The 19,545-nt window shown below is 41.9% G+C and overlaps 1 protein-coding gene across 2 annotated transcripts in view; it reads right to left on the minus strand.

Annotated features, from left to right (window-relative positions):
• Positions 1 to 298: 298 nt before the first annotated feature.
• CFAP221 (cilia and flagella associated protein 221) overlaps positions 299 to 19,545 on the minus strand; it is a 105,868-nt gene continuing 86,621 nt past the window's right edge. For both annotated transcript variants that reach the window (XM_012749099.3, XM_012749098.2), the window contains exons 20-24: positions 15,589 to 15,747; positions 14,162 to 14,250; positions 8,323 to 8,415; positions 3,139 to 3,234; positions 299 to 591 (exon numbers count right to left, since the gene is read on the minus strand). In XM_012749099.3, the coding sequence (XP_012604553.1) occupies positions 477 to 591; positions 3,139 to 3,234; positions 8,323 to 8,415; positions 14,162 to 14,250; positions 15,589 to 15,747 (552 nt within the window). In that variant the 3' untranslated portion in view covers positions 299 to 476. The remainder of the gene's footprint in view (positions 592 to 3,138; positions 3,235 to 8,322; positions 8,416 to 14,161; positions 14,251 to 15,588; positions 15,748 to 19,545) is intronic.

Genomic DNA, 19,545 nt, shown 5'->3' on the forward strand with positions numbered 1-19,545 from the left:
TGCCCAGGTCCAGCCCCTCCTCCCCAGTGCCTGCCACCTGCACAGCTGCCGGGAGGCCGGCATCCATGCCAACCCCGTTCTCCCTGGGAGCGGCTGCCAAGCCAAAGGCAGCAATGCTCGGGGCTGAGGGGCTGGTTCCGCGGAGGAGGGAGAGCAGCCCCCTCGAGCCCATCCTCCCTCTGGCGCCTGGGTGTCATGCCCCAGCTTACGCACCTGGCTCTCAGTCTTTCATCATGCCTTGCTCACGAGTGTTCCAGAAATAAATCTTGTGCCAAAAAGCCACCAACATTGCCATCATACTAATGACATTTTATTTTTAAAAATAAAATTCATAATTTAAAAATATATACATCATCTACATGTCAAGTTTTTCTTCTAGAAGCTTTAATGTGAAAAATGCTTGGAATGTACATGGACGCACAGGACCACAGTGGCCTGCAGAAGGCAAATGAAAGGGTCTGACCTCCTGGTGATCCTTATTCTAGAATCAGGTTTGCGTTGAGGGCTTTGCCCTGCAGACTCTTCATCTCCTCGAGCACCTTTTCTCCCGCCTTCTCCGCTGGTGCTGGTGGTGGCTGGTCTTTCACTTCCCTGAATGTCAAAAAACCCGACAAGGACACATGAGGGCACTTAATAAAACATGCAAGTCACCCACCAACACCCTGCACTGCTGCTGAAGGGTGAAGGAGTTTTTTTTTTTTTTTTCTGATACATAAAGTTTTAATTATACTTAGCAATAATTTAGTTACCAGCACAAATACTCATCTTGTAAGTGATTCAAACCTGGCTTCCAGTCTCAGCCGCACCGTTTCTTAGCACAGACAAGTCACCTACCTGTCCTGGGGCCCTGTTTTCTGACCCACAAAGGCTGTGATTCCTACCTGCCAGCACCATTGTGAAGGGGAAATGGAATCATTCACAGAGATCCCAGCATGATGCCTTCTACATGCTCAGTCGGCGTTAGCTGGTTTTTGTCCTCATGAATGAAGGGGACACACACTATTTCTGACTCTCACGCTGGCTCCAGACAAGTGGGAACCGAGAGGGAGGGCCATGCACCTGGTCAAGTGGTGGCTGGTGTGGAAGCAAGACTGATGCCAGGATGGCCACGCTTGCCGGGTGCCATTTCAGTCGATGTGGTGTGAAACGAGGCTGTCGATTGAGGGGCACAATGCGGGCGGGCGAGGGGTGGGAGATGGAGAGGATCTGGGCTTCTCGGGGCCCAGCTTGCCCGCTGGTGGGCGGGGCCAAGGCTTAGGTGCAGCGCGAGACTGGGCTCAGGCCGTCATGTGTTGACCAGTGATCATGGATCTGGCAGGAGGCCGTCATGTGTTGACCAGTGATCATGGATCTGGCAGGAGATATGAGTGTTGGTTGAAAGGACAGATGTCTCACCTAAAGATTGTGAACTGAGCTGCTTGAGCAGCCCGAGAGATAGGAGAATCCAACATAAAATTAAGTGCTTCTGAGACATTTTCTAAAGAGAGTGACATGTAAAGTTTCTAGGAAATGCCTAAGAGTCTTGGAAAACCAGAAATACCTGAAAATGGACAATTAAAATGTTTACTAATGCACATAACTAAAACAATTAATTAGAAACATTTTATGGAATCATGTCTAAAAATATATAGATCATGCACCCCTTTAAAGACATTAATGACTGAGTAATACTGTGATAACCTAAGGAGTGTTGAATGATATGTCAGTAACTAAAGTCACTCTCACAGTTTCTGGGACATGTCAAACATGATTCCCTGTAGCAGGTCCTGAGAGGGCTGGGACCACTGTCTGGGCAGCAGAGAATCTCTCCGGGTAATTTCAGCCCCTGAGGGAGAGCAGATGGTTCTTTGCATCCATAAAAATAAATGTTTGCTGGAAACGAAATAAGTAGCAGTTGTCCTGGGGGAAATTAAACACCAATTAATGTGTTCTTTTTGTTCTTTTCCTGTCTGTCAAAGCTCTGGCTGCATGTGCATCTGACAGGAGGACTCTGTTGCCTTCTAGCTGAGGGTGAAGGAGGCGAGGAGAGAAAGAACTAAGAACAGACAGCAAAAAACTGAGCATCAGGTAATGCTTGACATGAGCTAAAGAGAATTTCAGAATCAAATAACTTTTGAAAATGATCTATGGGATATTAACCTGTTAGAATACTATGCAGCCAATAAAATGATCATTATATTGACAATTTTGACCTGTGAAAAGTATATATAAAATAATTTTAACTGCAAAAGAGGTAAATTCCAAAGGCCATAGGAATGTTTATTGCAAATGTGTGAAATATATATATATATATATATATACATTTTTTTAAAATAGAAGCTAATTTGGTGTGCAAGAAAATGTTTAGAGTTTATTCTTTGTTGGGTTTTTAGTAAAAATACATAAAAATGTAGCCAACATACATTTAAAAAAGAAAAAAAAGATATACCACTTTGGGTGAATATATAAAGTAACTTCAATTTCATTTAATAATGGTTTGATATTCAAATGTCATGCAACATTAGCTACATAGTATAAACGGTGAAAACTCAAGTGAAAGAGTGAGTAGAGAGTTATATGGATATTACTCTGCCTGTGGGGCTAGCCATTCTACATCCAGGGGTAATTTTTGAAATAGAAAAAAAAAAGTTTTTTGTTTAAAACCTTTAGTCAACATTTGAGACTTGAAACAAAATACAAAGTGCATCTGGTTTCTTTCTTTTTTTTTTTTTTTGAGACAGAGTCTTACTCTGTTGCCCAGGCTACAGTGAGTGCCCTGGCGTCAGCCTAGCTCACCTCAACGTCAAACTCCTGGGCTCAAGCGATCTTGCTGCCTCAGCCTCCTGGGTAGCTGGGACTACAGGCATGTGCCACCATGCCCGGCTAATTTTTTCTATATATTTTTAGTTGGCCAATTAATTTCTTTCTATTTATAGTAGAGATGGGGTCTCGCTCTTGCTCAGGCTGGTCTTGAACTCCTAACCTCAAGTGTAATTGTGCATAAAATAAAATATACATATAAATATATAAAGCATCAGAAATGTGACTTTTTCAAAGATGGAGGTATTTAGATTCAGACAACGTGACAGTTCTGTACTCCATGTAGGACAAATTTTATTCAAGGCTACCTACTAATAAGGCATAAAAGCATCCACTTACTTCTCCTTCTTGGTGTCCTTGTAGTCCAACATAGGGAATTCTGCTTGGATCATTTCTGGAGTCAATGTAACTTCTGTATTCGGTTCACAGAGCTCACTGAAAAGTAATAAGATGTTTAGTGGCCACTGCTTTTCCTTCCTAACATAAAAATAGAATGAAATATTGTGATCACTTAGGAGTTACGCAGTTCTTGTGGTATTCAACTTTAGTGCCATCTATTTTTGTTGAGTTTATGTTAAGAGAAACATAAGGGTGATAAATTGCTTTCCACCAACAAACCAGTAGGAATAGTGGTAGTTATTTATAATCAGAGAATAAAAAATAATTTTTAAAAATAGGGTTACAGAATTCATATCCCTTTCAGGTGCATATGGAACATTTACCAAAACTGACCATATCTTGGGCTATAAAGAAAGCAGGAAAGATTTCACAAGGTTGAAATTATTCAGAGTATGTTCTCTGGCCACAATGAAATTATAATAGAAATCAATAGCAAAAAAGATAACTAGAGTCCACAATTGCTTTAAAATTAAACAATATATTTCTAAATAGCCTATTGATGAAAGAAGAAATTAAAGGGATCTAGGTTATTTTTTATCTTTTTGTGGTCTGCTATCCCCTAGAGCTGGGATCAGCAAACTTTTCCTATAGAGACTTTGTGGGTCATATGGTCTCTGTTACAACTACTCAACTCTGCTATTGTGGCGTGAAAGAAATCATAGAAAATATATAAGTGAATGGGTATGGCTGTGTTACAATAAAACTTTATTTACAAACACAGGTGGTGGACCAGATTTGGCTGTGGGCCATAGTTTGCCAACCTCTGGTTTACAGCTTTGTTCTTTGATGGTTCAGGTTGCATGTTGGGGTTTCCGCTGGAGTAAAGCTAGAAGGAAGAGTGTGGGGAGACACATTCACTCTGTTGAGTCGTGACCTCAGAAGTGAAATATATCTCATCTAGTTACATTCCACTGACAGCTTAACCGGAAGGGAAGCTGGGAAATTTAGCCTCTAGTTTCAATGATTGTGACTTTAAAAGAAGAGGACAATAAATTTTTTGACAGTAGCTAGGTCTGCCACACTCAGTTAAAGAGAAATGCTTCAAGATCAATGAAGGCAACAAAGCCTTCAAAGTTTGGAATTAAAAACATGAACATTTTACTCAGCAGCAATATATGTAAACAGAGGTGGGCACAACAGGTATTGTTAAGAAAAATAGCCTTGAAATCTGCAAAAAGTTGTTCTAGCCCCATAAGATTGAAAGCTAAAATTCACTGAGTACCTGCTATATGCTGGTGCTTTGCAAACATTATCTTCCCATTAGCAGTTTCCTCATCTCTAAAGTGTGCAGAATAACAAGACCTCATCATGGAAATTAAATGGGACTGCTTGCAAAGCACTGCCCGAAACACATTTAGAGCTCAGTGAGTGTTTGTTATTGTAATTGCCATCCTCATTAGCATCCTCATCTCCTTTAATTCTGACGATCCCCTATGAAGTAGGTACTATTATTCCCATTTCAAAGATGCGGAGAATTAGTCACAATAGTGTGCACATGAGTGCTGAATGGAGGAGCGGTGGGCTGTTTTGGTTTGGGCCCATCTCCCCAGTGGGCCCAGCCAGCCAGGACACGGAGCAAATGTGTGTCATTCCACCCTGGCCGCAGCACTCACAAGAAATGGCCTCATACAGTGGTCTGAGTGGAAAGCGCTTCACCCTTCCTTTTCAGATCTGGATTGCAAGCTTTAGATGTCCAAGTATTGCCAAGTATCACTGCATGTCATGGGCCTTTAGAAGGACTGGATATTTGCCTCAGATATTCAGGATTTCACTAATTAATTACTTATGTGTAAAAATGCACTGAACGTATCAATATAGTATGTGTTTACAAAAGAAAGAAAGAAATAGAAACAGTAAACAACAAATACATAATTTTGAGTATATAAGGTGTAAAAGATGCTGTAGCCTGGTAAGTAATAGACTGTTTCCTGTGTTCACAGAGTGGGCTGGCAGTGATCCTACTCTCAGCATGACAGTGATGAATTATTATCAGTGCTTGATATACCACTGCAGCTGATGGCGTAATTTCGAATATAAAAGTTTGGGTTATTAAGAATGAAAAAACCATCTTTGAACAATGGAGCTAAGAAGTGCAAATCAGCAAGGATGCTGCAGGAGGACAGAACCATCATCACCTTGGCTGACCTGGTACTTCCCCCTCTTGCTTGCAATTCTCAGGCAGAATATACTGAGCACACAACATCCTGAGATAAGGAGGGGATGTCCAGAACAGCTGGGCTGTGTCCTTGCTCCTCCTGGGATAGCATGTTCTGCAATGCTTGAGCTCAGTGATCCCTGTGACACTCAGGGTATAAAACCCCTAGTGGAGCCTTGGGGTCCCTGAGCTGTGGTGCAATGTGTGGCATATGCAGATGAGACTACAGCTGTTCTGGGCCGCTTTCCTGAGCCTTGGAGGACTGGCTCACCCCGAATCCTAGGCTTCTGCTTATCTTTGCTGCCTGGCTTCGATTAATAAATCTGCTGTGCCTGACTTACTGTGCCTGTGCTCTGTCTCACCAGAATAGACCTAGGAACATTTGCAGATGCCAAAGAAAAAGTCAGAAAAATATATTGACAAATACAGATGCTTCTCGACTTATAATGGGATAACATCCTGAAAACTCATTTTGAGGTGAAAATATTGTAAGCTGAAAATGCATTTTTGATTTGTGAAGTTTCCAATTCATAATCGATTTATCCAGATGTAACCCTGTTATAAGTCAAGGAGTATACTGAATGAGTATCATTTTCACACCATCATAAAGTTGAAAAATCCTAAGTCGAACCATCGTAAATCAGGGACCATCCATCTGTAGTTTCTATAATATTTGATTAGTGACAGGAGTTAAATAACGAGAGCTTCATTTGTGAATTGAGCAAAGACTGTGTATAGGCACAATCCACTCAAGAGTCCTATCTCAAATGAAAACGAAGACATGCACCTTGCCACAGAGGTACAGTTATGGTTCAGAACACTTTCTTTTACTCCTCAAATGCAGGCACAATCAGCCAGGCACAGGACTGGGCACTTGGCCTGAACCAGGCTCCTCATGCCTACACTTTATGTCAAACAGACGCATGCAGGAGCATTTGGCTTTTGGTACACAGCCAGGCTGGGCATGTGTGTTTCTGGCTTCTCATTCACCCGTCTTCCTATTTCCCTTGGCTGGACTAGGAATTCCCCATTTACACCATCTCTCTTGCCTCCCAAACCTCAAGTCTAAGAAGGCCCTGAGGGTCGTATACTGAGTTATAAGTAAGACTCAAAATATTCCCTCCCAGAGCTATTTGGGCTTTATAGGGACAAAGCCCAAAGCTAAAGTAATGGATCTTCGGTAACAGAAGCTCAGGAAATTGAGTGAGGGAGGAGGAGTAACTCTGGGGCTAAGGGTCTTCCTGAAGTGCCTATGATCTTGCCATGTAAGGCTGGTGGCCCTCTTTGTGCTGTCCCCCAACTCTGTTGTCACAGACACAGCAATACATCCGAGTGTTCCTGACACCCACAAGGATATTAACAATCAAAATTTTAAAATATCAGAAATATTTATTCATCTTTTATTCTTTCAGTATAACACTGGATGAAATGAAACCTCTTGGGTCATGACTATCTCTACATTTGATATTTTGGAAATCTAACCATGTTTCTTCTTTCATTTTCATTTTCTCACTTTGTTACTGTTGGGTGATACATTTTATTCAAAAGTGAGTTGTTGTTTGCCTACCAAGTGTCAGATAGTGGGCTAGGGGTTTGGAATATCAAGGTCATTAATAATAACAACTAAAGATGGGGAAAAATACTAAACAAAAGTAATCTATAAAAAATAATAATGGCTCCAATGATCAAGACTTTACTATGTGCCAGGCACCTGACTCAACACTTGACATGTATTTACTCATTTGCTTTTTGCAGCCACCCATGAGAGGGTCCTGGGTTACCCCATTTTAAAGGTGAGGACATGGAGGTGAAGTCACTTGCCCAAGGTGTATTGAAAGTGGGTGGCAGGGTGGAGGGTTTGAGTCCGCAGCCTGCACCCTTTATCACTATGCTATTAAACATCTCGAGTGCTCTACAAGCATTCTGATGGAATCTAATTTTGAGGAAAGATGATTATATATGAAACTTTATGCTATGTTGGATAATTAAACTAGAAAGCAGAAATGGATTTTACTTTTGCCTGGTAGAAAAGTATCCGCTACAGGGGTCCTCACACTGCAGCCCGCGGGCCACATGCAGCCCGCCGAGGACATTTTTCTGGCCTGCTGGGTGTTTTTGCCACGGCTGCCTGTCCTGCTTAGCCGACTCGTCCTGGGCCCACAGTGCGCATGTGTGAAATGTGCCCCGCACTCTCCAACGGCCCTCCAACGGTCTGAGGGACAGTGGACTGGCCCCCTGTTTAAAAAGTTTGAGGACCCCTGCACTAAAACATATGGAACTTCTAATTCCCTGAAATTATGTGGTGATATAATAAATAGCTAAGTACGTTTTTACAAAGGAGAAAGTAACGACTGTGATCTAGAGGCATCTGCACGTGGGGCAAGGCCAGGTGATGCAGCTGGTTTCACATGTGCGCTGCGTTTGGATGTCACATGCTGAGGAGCCCACCTTGGAGCAGCAGCCCTGGGAGAAGGGCACATGCTCTTGGCGACTCAGATTCCCCATTCTCGGGTCTGCTGCTGGTTCTCCAGCCATCGGGTTTAAATGGGCATAGGGAAAAGAGATTAGGGCACATTTTCACTGGTTGTTGGATGCTGATTGGTAAAATCAAATGTAAGTGCCTTGTTTTGGGGTTTATATTTCTTTTTGCCTATCTAAATCCTACCCGTCTTTCCTGTACTAACCCAAGTCCACGTGACCACTAAAGCTGTCCAAGCCTATCTGGCAGCACCTCTGACCTCCCCACCCTTGAGCTCCTGCAGCAACTAAGGATCAGTAGATTGTGGAACTTGGAGACTGCAATTCTCCACCATGAACCTGAAATCTAACTGTGGTGATGATGTGGTTGGGTTATCTGCTCAGCTGAGTTGCAAGCTCAAGCACTGTGTGCTCTTTTGAAACCCCTCACAGCACTGCACATATTTTTGGACAACAGACCACATTAGAAACCGAAGGCAAAAAAAAAATACCGTTCAAGTGTTTCTAGTCTGTCTTCTTCTGGTAAGGCAGCGAGAATGGCAGGGACTTCTGTGGGAAGCATAACCGAATTGAGGGAATTGCAGCTGTGGACAAATCACATAGGCAGTCAAGAATTAGTGATCACATTAGAAGTCTTGGGGTCTTCATATAATTTTCTAAGGCACTTTTGTCTCACCACTGATGAGGCCTCTGCTACTTTGTTGTCAGTCCTTCCTGAAAACATGCTCATGGTTCCTGGGAGGCAAAGGCTGGGGGTGCAATAGGCCCCGGCCCAACCCAGGAGAACATTGCCAAATAAGACATTTTCTGGAGTTTAAAAACAGAATCATAGATTTTTCAGTTGGTAGTGTCTAAATCATATTATTTCCTGGTGTGGGCATAGATAGTTTACTTTTGTGCTTGGTACTTTTTCCCCACATTTATACTCTTCCTTAATCATTCTATTCAATTTTAAACCTTCTTCCTATCCTCTTACATATAGTTTGGTATTATAACTTCAGAGCTCTATACAAAAGTTCCTGGATATTGACGATATTAAAGAATTGAGAGAGGAGAAAAATATATTGTTATTTTAAAAGTTGGCAGCAGAATTTCCTTTCGAGAAGGGAGAACGAGCACTCACTTATTTTGGTCCCAACGCATTCCTTACTATATACCTTTCAAATGATGTTGAAGGAATAAAAACTGAACACACAACAGCAAAGAGAACAGGACATCAGGGAATAAAAGCCTTCAACACTTTTCTGGAATAAATGTCTAGAAGCTCGGAGAGTGCTGTCTCATGAACAGGAGCAAAGAATGACAGAGCCTGGAGCATGGGGGAGGAGACAGACCCCCCAGCAGATGCTGGGAAGGCCGCGGGCTGCAGGCGAGGCAGGCGGCAGGCACGGGGAGCTGGGATCAACTGAAGGCTCTGCGTGTGTGCACATATGTCTTTGAGGTAAGACTCTCGTCTCTGTTTAGTTATTGCGCAAAAATGCACCTGCTTGCCAAGTGTGGAGGCGGGCTGGACAGAAACCCAGAAAACGATGGCACCATGGTTTTTACAGATGGAAAAAAGGATGACAGTGGTATCTGTGAACCGATATAGTGTGATTTTCAGGAGACAGTAAATGAAAAAAGCAAATGCAGAAAAGCATATCTAGAATGCCACTTTTCGTGTTGGAAAGAAGGAGAAATGAGAAAATATATACATTATGGTTAGCATTACAAAGAGAAACACAGGAAGGATAAGTTAGAAGACCAAGCTGGTTATCAGGGGTAGGAAATGGGAGGAATGACTCTTTCCTGAGCATGCCCGTATGTGTGTGTGTGTGTGTGTGTGTGTGTGTGTGTGTGTGTGTGTGTGTGGTTTTCCTTCCATCCTGCCTGTGGCCCCATCCTACCAGGACCCGCTTTTTGTATAGTTTGAGTTTGGAAAACAAATTACTGTTCTACATATTGAAAAATAAAATTAAGTCAATAAAAAGGGAAATAAAAAGACTGAAAGCAAACTGAAACAAATAATATTTCACACAAATTCCATAACCACACTGGGATGGTGGGGTGAGAGAGAGACAGAGAGTGAAAGGAAGGAAGACAGGAAAGAAGAAATGAGAAAAGAAAGAGAAGAAAGAGAAAGAAATAATTCAAGTAATTTATAAATATAGCATTTGAATATATAACCACAGTCTTGGGTGGGACAGGGGTAGGGGGAGAACGACAAATAAATCTGAACTCTTTTCACCTTGCATATTTATTAAAGTGGGTATGGGTGAAGCGATTTCGAAACAATTTTAGATGTATTATAAAATGTATTATAAACCAGGGTTCTCATAGTGGAAGAAGGAGAAACAAATACAGAATGGTGGAAAGCAATCAATAGCTCAATAGATATGGACTGAAATTGTGGATATTGGTGTGAATTTTTTATTTCTAAAATATGTATGTGTATTTGTTGATACACACACATATACATATGTATATGTATGTGTGCACGCATATTTACATGCACGTTATATATGTGTGTGTGTATATCCCTGACTTTGCTGAATAGGCAAAGAAACAAAAGCACCCCATTAACAATGTGCACACCTAGCACCCAGATTTTAGTCTTTAATCCCATTTCCTACTAAAAGGAACCTGGGCCCCCACACCCAGAGTTAGCCCTATTTACTGACTTCACGACAAAGAATCCAGGTTCTATTTGAAAATTCTACTGAAGCTTAAGATGTGTAGTCAGGGGATTCCTGCTAAGAGGAGGGACTGAGAAGTTCAGAGGCTGGACCCCTCTCCCTAGATCAGACTGGTCTGGGAAGATGAAACGGCAATAACCAAGAGTTTTTCATGAAACAAAACTAACCCAATGTTTAAATTCTGAGATCATCTTCCTCTAACATTTTGTGGTAATTTGTTCTTTTAAAATTGAAATTGTGATGACAGTAGATGGCGATTGAGCATTTTATTTGTTTTGTTTTGTTTTAATGTCCTTACTTGAAAAAGTAAAACTCTGACAATCCCAAATCAGTTCCCAAAACTCTTCTGAACATTTCATTCATTTATAAAATCTGAAAGTCTAGGAACTACTGGATTAGGTAATTTCTTCAGCTACTGTTGACACTCAGATTTTAGGGAAGTACATAGTGACTTAAATTCTTGCTGAATTTACCAAAGAGTAAAGAAATTAATGAGCTGCTTCAATGATTATGAATACAAAAATGACTCGAAATAAATAAGCAGCGAATAACTATGTTGCATGGTTTAACAATAAGCAGATAACTCTCAGGGGGAAAAGATATAAGGGAAACTTCGTAAGCAATAGGATGTGATTTACTCAAGCGAAATAGCTGCAAAATTGAAATATAATTAATGAAGTTGTAGGAACTTGCTACAGACTGAATTTTTTGTCTCTCCCAAAATTCATATGCTGGAACCTAACCCTCAATGTTATGGTATTTGGAGATGAAGCCTGTGGGAGGTGATCAGGTCATGAGTGTGAGGCCCTCATGAATGGGATTAGTGCCCTGTAAAAGAAGCCCAAGAGAGCTGCGTTCCCCCGCTGCCATGTGAGGACACAGTGAGCAGACAATGGTATATGAACCAGGAAGCGGGGCCTCACCAGACACCCCATCTGCTGATGCCTTGATCTTGAACTTCCCAGCCTCCAGAACGGTGAGAAATAAATTTCTGTTGTTTATTTATAGCAGCCTGAACAAGCCAAGACAGACCTTAAAAAAAGAATTATCCTTCTTCTCTGTTTTTAGAAATAAAAACATGACCTAGAATCTTATATCCAGTGGAAATCCACAATCAGGAAATACAGAATCCTTTCTTGATTTTATGAGCTGTTAAGCAGCTGCAGTTTATTTTGAAACACACTAGCCCAACAGAGCACTCAGGCATAGAAGCTGAAGTAACAACTCATGGTTGGGAAGTTTTCTGTAATTCATGTAGAATTCATGTTTAATTCATGGTGGAATAAGCCCGAGGTAACTGCACTCTGACTGCTTGTTGAAAGAACAGCCTTGGGAGATTTTCCCAAGGACATTACTTTGAAATAAAAAATAGGATGCTTTTTCTTACTTCTTGAGACTTGTACATGCTGACAGTGGTGCACGCAGGCAGCAGGTCGCCACTTCCTGCTCTTCCTTATTTTGCTTATTCAGTCTCCAGGCAGCACCCCAAACCCATCTCAAAAGCCAGTTTACTGATCACACGGGTCAATTTTGAGGTGTGCTCGCCCCCCAGCAAAACAAGGCAGTTTATTGAAATGGTCACGGAGCATTGCCATCTGGTGGCAACAGAGTGACTGCAAGGTTCAGTGGACAGGCGTGGAGGGTGGAAGAGAAGGAAGCGTTATTAAGCATGCACCAGGCTTGATGCTAGATGCTTCACATAATTATTTTGCTTTAATCTTCACAACGACCTTGTGAGGACACCATGATTGCCTCTGTTTCACACATGAGGAAATTATTGCTCAAACGGCTTCAGTAGTAAGTAACGCGCGCCCAAGGGCAGAAGAGAGTGGCAACACAGCCGGCAAGCAATGGAGGCAGGACTTTCCCTTCTCTCTGCAATGCCCCTTTCCCCGATAGTGGAGATTTTAGAAGTACGCTAAAAATGAAGAACAAAGATGCTGACTTTATTTTGAGATGGCAACGTGGTGGATGAGATACGGATGAACTAATAGGAAAGGAACTAACATTTTTGAGCCCCTGTCATGTCCCACATCCCATGCTGTGTACTTTGTGTTTATGTCATGCTAGTCTCCAGGCAGAGGAGAGCAGCAGTGGAGCACTAAGGACATAACCCACAGGGACGGCTCACGGTAAGGCCCCTGGGCCGACAGCTGCACTCAGCTTAACTCAAGAAACACTTCTCAGGGAAGTTCCTCAATGAAAGCAATGGAGGAGGAAGCCACATTAAGTGTTCTAGCGTCACAAACTGGATTCCAACTGTTCCCTCAACTACCTGGGGAGGGCAGGTAGATGGGTAGTGTACATGCAGTACACCAGGTGAGCTCTTGTGCTCCTGTCAAAGTTAAAACATCAAGGCTGAGAAGGACCTTCACAACAAGTCAACCCCCTTGTCTTACTGACAAGAGGACAGAGCTGTGAGAGTGGCTGAGGCCATGTAGCTCCTGGAAGTCACGTGGCATTCCTGCTGAGTTTCTGGATCAGAGGACCCAGGACCTACGAGTGGGAGCTGAGGGGTGTGGAAAGATCACCTGCTAATCTTGGTTGGTGGCAGAGTTCAGGTGTCCTGGTCACTCTGGGGGCCATGACAGTGCTCTGCCACCTGGGAGTGGGCCTCATTCTGGATCAGAGGATTTGAATAAAAGGTGACAGCCAAGGACAATCACTTTGAGACACTAGTCACGTTTTCTCAGCAATAGCTTGTTTAGCTATATATGGGCAATGGACTGAAGAAGCAAATTCAAAGTCAAGGGCTCAGGAGTGGGCTACTGACCAGGAAGAGTCTAAAGAAAAGGCACCAGGCTACTTGTTTTATATCTTAGGGCTCTGAAGAGTATTAAATAAGCAAATTAGCAAGAATGTAGTTACTCTACATTTCTTCTTTTGTCGTCTGGCAATATTCTCTTCTACAGTTCTGAGTCTGGAGCTACAGGCCCTGCCTGGATGTCTGTGTAAGGGCGCCATGGGCACATGGTGAAAAGCTGTGACATGAGACAGAGGTGGATCCTTTGGAATTGGATATAGAGGCTGCAGAAGGTAACTTTGGCAATTAAAATGTTTTAAAGATTGGCCATGAATATTTCAACTGAATTACATGTATTGATTGTCTGCTTTTACTTAAGTGTTGCCAATTATCCACCTATGACATTACTTTTTTAAAAAAGTTTATCTCAATTCCGATAATTTCAAAATATGAAAATTGCTTGTAAATTACTGCATTTCTCTGACTAGCAAATTTCCCTCATGCTTTAAAAGTATGGTTTGAAAAAAAAAAAATGATGGTTTGGCCCGGTGTGGTGGCTCAGCCCTTATTCCTAGCACTTTGGAGGCTGAGGTGGGAGTTCGACATCAGCCTGAGCAAGAGTAAGACCCCGTCTCTACAAAAAATAGAAAAATTAGCCGGGCATGGTGGCTTGTGCCTGTAGTCTCAGCTACTGGGAAGTCTGAGGAAGGAGGATCCCTTGAGCCCAGGAGTTTGAGGTTGCTGTGAGCTATGACGATACCACTGCCCTCAAGCTTGGGCGACAGAGTGAGACCCTGTCTCAAAAAAAAGTATGATTTGACATATTATTGGCATTTGACTTTTGGGGATCATTGCCTCCGTAATCCATGGGGGAAACACACCTGGTGGGACAAACAGGTGAGCTGTGCTTACCTCTGTGTGGCCTCCGTCTTGGAGGTGTCGGGCACGGAGAACACCAGGGACTGGAACTTCTTCCAGTGCATCACGCCAGGAATGATGTCCTGTAATGAAAGCCGGCACAGGGCTACTATGCAGAAAGGAACTGTTTGGTGAGGTAAAGTCTAGAAAGGACTTCTGTTTTGTTCAACTGACTCTTTTTCAGTCTTAAAAGGTTAGCTCCGATATTCATAGTTTCATTAAGATTGACTGGATTTTTCTGAGGCAAAAATGCAACTGCTCCAGCAAAGGGCATTAAACAACAACACAACTGAGAACTAGAGACTAGGGAGAGGTTATTTCCTGGGCTTCTTTAGGAACACAAGCAGCCCGTCCTCGGGACGGAGGGCAGATGTGCACATGCACAGTCTGCTTTGATTATTGTGAATGGGACACTAGTGCGACACTCAGAGGGGTTGGCAGTTTGTGAATGGCGCTGTAGCTGCGTGTGCACTGTGCGGAAGGAGAGTCTGCCAGGAGGCCACCAGCTCTGCTGAGTGCAGGGTGTGATGGGGCTGGCAGGACTGCGGCAGGAGAGGCAGGTGACAGGGCCTTGCGGGCCAACCTGATGAGCCGGAGCTGCTCCCGCAGGCAGTAGGACACACTAGGGCTTTGGAGCAGGGAAAGACAGGATCAGGTTTGTGTCTAAGGAAGGTTTCTATGGAGGGCTGGCTGCAGCCGCGGTGGGCCGTGGGGTAGACTGGAGGGAGACGTGCGTGCTGCTTAAGAGGCAGACAGGGCAACCAGTGGTGGTCACAGGTGGGGAATGAGGGAGAGGTATGATCCAGGATCTCACAGGGAACTGAACCAGTCCACAGAACAAAAAGGCGAGTTGATGGCACAGGAAGAGAAGACAGTTTGGGGTGTGGTTGGCAGAAGTGGGGAGAGACAATGAGCTGAGTTTGGAAGTACTGTGTTGGAAGGGCCTGAGGTTAATCCTGCAGAGGTGCTGTGAGATATTCAGGTCAGGCTGGTTGTCTGAGGGGAGAAGGAATTCTCTGGAGCCCCTTCTTTACTGTGAATGTGTCGTGTTGCCCATTCTGATGTTTCTACAGTTGCTGGGGCCAAAGAAAGGGGAGGTCAGACCAAGAGGTTACGCACACCATGTGACCATTTTTACATGGTTGAAATACAAACGTTAGGCATGGCCTTCAAGGGGAAACGAGAGGGAGAATGCTGGGAACGGGGCAGCAGGCAGTCTGAGAGGGGCTGTGGATAGGACAAGGCTGGGTCGAGTCTCCACCACACCCCTTTAGGGCTGGTAGTATGAAGGCTGTTGTTCCCACTCTTGTTCTGCAGCTATGGCTGAAAACCTTCATCCAGCCGTGACCCTCTGTCTTCGTCCCCTGCCCCTCCCTGCAGCCCAGGGCCAGCTCTGCCAGTGAGGCTGGTGATGACATTACCATGTGATGGAGAAACTGCTTTTGGGTGATAGAAATGCTGGACCCACTGTGGGACTCTTTGGTGAACTTGTACTTGGGGTGAGAGCACAGATGGTAATCTATCAAAGTCTCCACATAGGTCAGAGGGTGCATTACAGCAAATAATCCTGGGCTGGGATTCTGTAGAAGAGAGGAGAGAGAAGATTCTTTTTTGTTTAGCAGTTTCTAAGCCAGGCATAGGACACGCGTCAGCTACTGTTCTCTCTGGCTCCCGCTAGCACTAACATTCTGCAATTCCATGTCAGCTCGTCTGGAAAAGAGAGCAGGACAGCAGAGGTGTCTTCAAGTTGGTAGCATTTTAAAATATCACAGTCATTCATAAATGTCTCTTTTCTGGTTTAAGAGCTTCATTACATACCATATGGATTTACTAAGCTCTCATGAAAACAAGTTTAACTGAAATCATAGCTTAAAATGGCTTCAAGTATTTATTTCTAACTTTGATGAATTAGGTGGAATTACAAAATAAGCAACTGGTTTTAAAAATCCAATAAGCTTCTGGTTTGGAAAACAAAAATAGCCCCTTAAAAACTACTTTAAAGCGAAGGTAAAAAAAAGAGGATGACATTTGATGTATCAGGAAATGTCAACATTTAACTTTGTTTTGGTAATGTGTTTAATTCAGGAAGGCTCCATTTGGATGTAGTATCTGGTTTTAAGGAAGATTTTGTTTTTTACTAATTGTCCAGCAGAATTCATGGAGACACAGAGCAATTATATTAAAATACTAAAATATAAAGCCTTTTAATGTTCTTTCCAGGGCTTGCCTAACAAAACCCTACTCTTGTCCCAAGCAGCAACATAGATTTTTTTCCCTCGCTGTTATTTAATCTCAGATGTTTAAAAACCACTAACCTGAGATTTTGTTTTTTTTTGTTTGTCTATATGATTCTTGACCCCCAGTCAAGAAGGCTGGAAAGCCTGGAAGCTGTTAGTGCAGAGGTGACCTGCAGTGAGGGTCGGGATGAGGCCTGGGGGAGAGGCAACAAAGCCAGCAGTAATGTAGAAACAAGCAGACACCCCGCCGGCACACTGCAGTAGAGGCAAGATCTGGGGTACATATATGAGCAGTGATGGGAACAAAGGTGCACACCACCAGGGGAGTGGGAAATTACCTGTGTGGCCTTCAAAAGTGTCTCCTCTCCTACTGACTGAGGACACGTAAGGTCCCTATGTGGCCAGCTCCCTTGGTCTGCCTTGGGCCAAGTGCAATGAATGCAGTCTTTTTGGAAAAGGCAACAGCACTGTCTCCAGTAGTTGTCCTACTTCAGATCCCATGGCTACCAGACTAAGTGCTCTGAGTGATCACCCCATGGCGATTTTAATTGTCCTCATATTAATGTATGCAGTGGTAACGGCTCACCCGTGCTGCAAGGATTTGCAATGAAAAGCAATGGGCAGTGGGCTCCCGCGGGCCTTCCTGTCCCCAGGCGCACACCCCAGAGCTGTTTCTTTCCAGTATTTCTGGACTCTGTGACTCTGGTGGCCACTACCCTAACTCTACATAGTATGCTTATTCTTCCATTCCTTGATTCTCAACCGCAGACACTATCCACAGGCTCATTACAACGCAAGATAAGGATTTTGCTTATGTACACCAATGATTACTGTAGCTTCACAATGAACTTTAAAGTCAGGTAGTGTAAGTCCTTCAACTATGTTCTTCAGAGTTGTTTTGGATATATCTGAGTTTCATAAAAATTTCAGAATAAGCTTGTCAATATCTACAGAAAGAAAAAAACCTGCTGGGTTTTTTATTGGAATAGTGTTAAGTTTTTAGATTAATTTGGAGAGAATTGATCCCTTAACAATATTACATATCTCAATCTACCAACATGGTATATTTCTCCATTTATTTAGGTCTTCTTTGATTTCTCTTAGCAATGTTTTATGATTTTCAATGTATTAGTCTTATATATTTTTGTCATATTTATCCTTAATGTTTCATATTTTTGATGCTATTATTAAGTCATATGGCTTTTGAAATTTTTTTTTTTGAGACAGTCTCGCTTTGTTGCCCAGGCTAGAGTGAGTGCCATGGCATCAGCCTAGCTCACAGCAACCTCAAACTCTTGGGCTCAAGCAATCCTTCTGCCTCAGCCTTCTGAGTAGCTGGGACTACAGGAATGTGCCACCATGCCCGGCTAATTTTTTCTATATATATTAGTTGGCCAATTAACTTCTTTCTATTTATAGTAGAGACGGGGTCTCGCTCTTGGTCAGGCTGGTTTTGAACTCCTGACCTCGAGCAATCTGCCCGTCTCGGCCCTCAGAGTGTTAGGATTACAGGCATGAGCCACGGCGCCCGGCTGCTTTTAAAATTTTAATTTCAGCATGTTTGTTAGTATATAGAAATAGAATTGATTTTTGTATGATGATTATGTGTCCTGTAACCTTGCTAAATTCACTTAGTTTTTAGTAGGTTAGATTTTTTTGTATTTTCTATATAGACAATAATTTTGTGAATAAAGACAGTTCTATGTCTTCTTTTAGAATCTGGGTGCCTTTTGTTTATTAATATTTTTCTTGCCTTATTGCATTGACTATAGTTACAATCTTGAATGGAATTTGTAAGAGCAGACATCCTTGCCTATTTCTGATTGTAGGGAGAAAGGCATTCATTTATCATTCAGTTTGGTATCAGCTCTAGGTTTTAAATAGATGCCCTTTATCAGATTGAGAAAGTTCCTTTCTATCCCTCACTTGCTGAGAGTGTTTATCAATAATGTAAATCAGATAATTTTTCTGTACCTATTGAGATTTTTTCTTTTAGTCTGTTAATATGCACATTATATTGAGCTTTGAATGTTAAACTAATCTTGTATTCCTAGCACAAGCTCCTACTTGCTTATGATACATTATTCTTTTTAGATAATGATAGGTTTGATTCGTTAAAATTTTGTTACAAATTTTTACATCTATGTTTATGAAGGATATTGGTCTGTTCTTTTCTCTTCCTGCAATGTCTCTGTCTGACTTTGATGTCAGAGTAACATTAACTTCTAGAATGAGTTGGGAAGTAGTCCCCTCTCTTGCATTTTCTGGAAGAGTGTGTAAATTCGTATTATTTCTTCTTTAAATGTTTGGCAGAATTCCCCAGTGAAGGCATCTGAATCTGGAGGTTTCTTCATGGGAAGGTTTTTAACCAGAATTCAATTTATTTAATAAATATAGAGCTATTTGGGTTATTTATCTCCTCTTTAATATGATTTCAACATTTGTGTCTTTTAAGGAATTTGCAATTTAACTTAAGTTGTCAAATTTACTGGCAAAAGTTTTTCATAATATTAACTTATTATCTTTAAATATATGTAGAATCTCAGTGATGTCACCTTTCTCATTCCTCACATTGGTAATTTGTATCTTTTACCTTTTTTCCTGATCAGTTAGGATAGAGGTTTATTCATTTTATTGCTCTTCTCAAAGAACCTACTGTTTTTATATTTCCCATTTCATTGATTTTCAATCTGATCTTTATTGTTTCTTCTCTCCTCTTAGTTTGTTTCACCTGCTCTTCTTTTTATAGTTTCTTAAAGGGGTCACTTAGGATATTAACATGAGACTTTTCTTCTTTTCTAATGTAGAAGTATAGTGCTATACATTTCCCACAAATTTTTTGTGTTCATTTTCATTCACTTAAACATACTTTCTAATTTCTCTTTTGATTTCTTCTTTGGCTTACATGTATATATTATATATAATTAGAAAAGATCATAAAGTTATTTTTATTTAAAAAATGCAGAAATTGTTAAAAGACAGAAACAGTAATATTCTCCCAAAAATAAATGCTGGCAAATAATTTCAAAGGTGAGGTATTGTTTAACACTTGAAATTCCAAAAAGAAAAAAACATTCCAAACTAATGCTTCTGTTTTCTTATGGAGTAATTACTGGAAGGAACATAGGACACAAGACTTTT

The sequence above is a fragment of the Microcebus murinus genome, chromosome 8 (genome assembly GCF_040939455.1).
Source record: "Microcebus murinus isolate Inina chromosome 8, M.murinus_Inina_mat1.0, whole genome shotgun sequence".
Lineage (NCBI taxonomy): Eukaryota > Metazoa > Chordata > Mammalia > Primates > Cheirogaleidae > Microcebus > Microcebus murinus.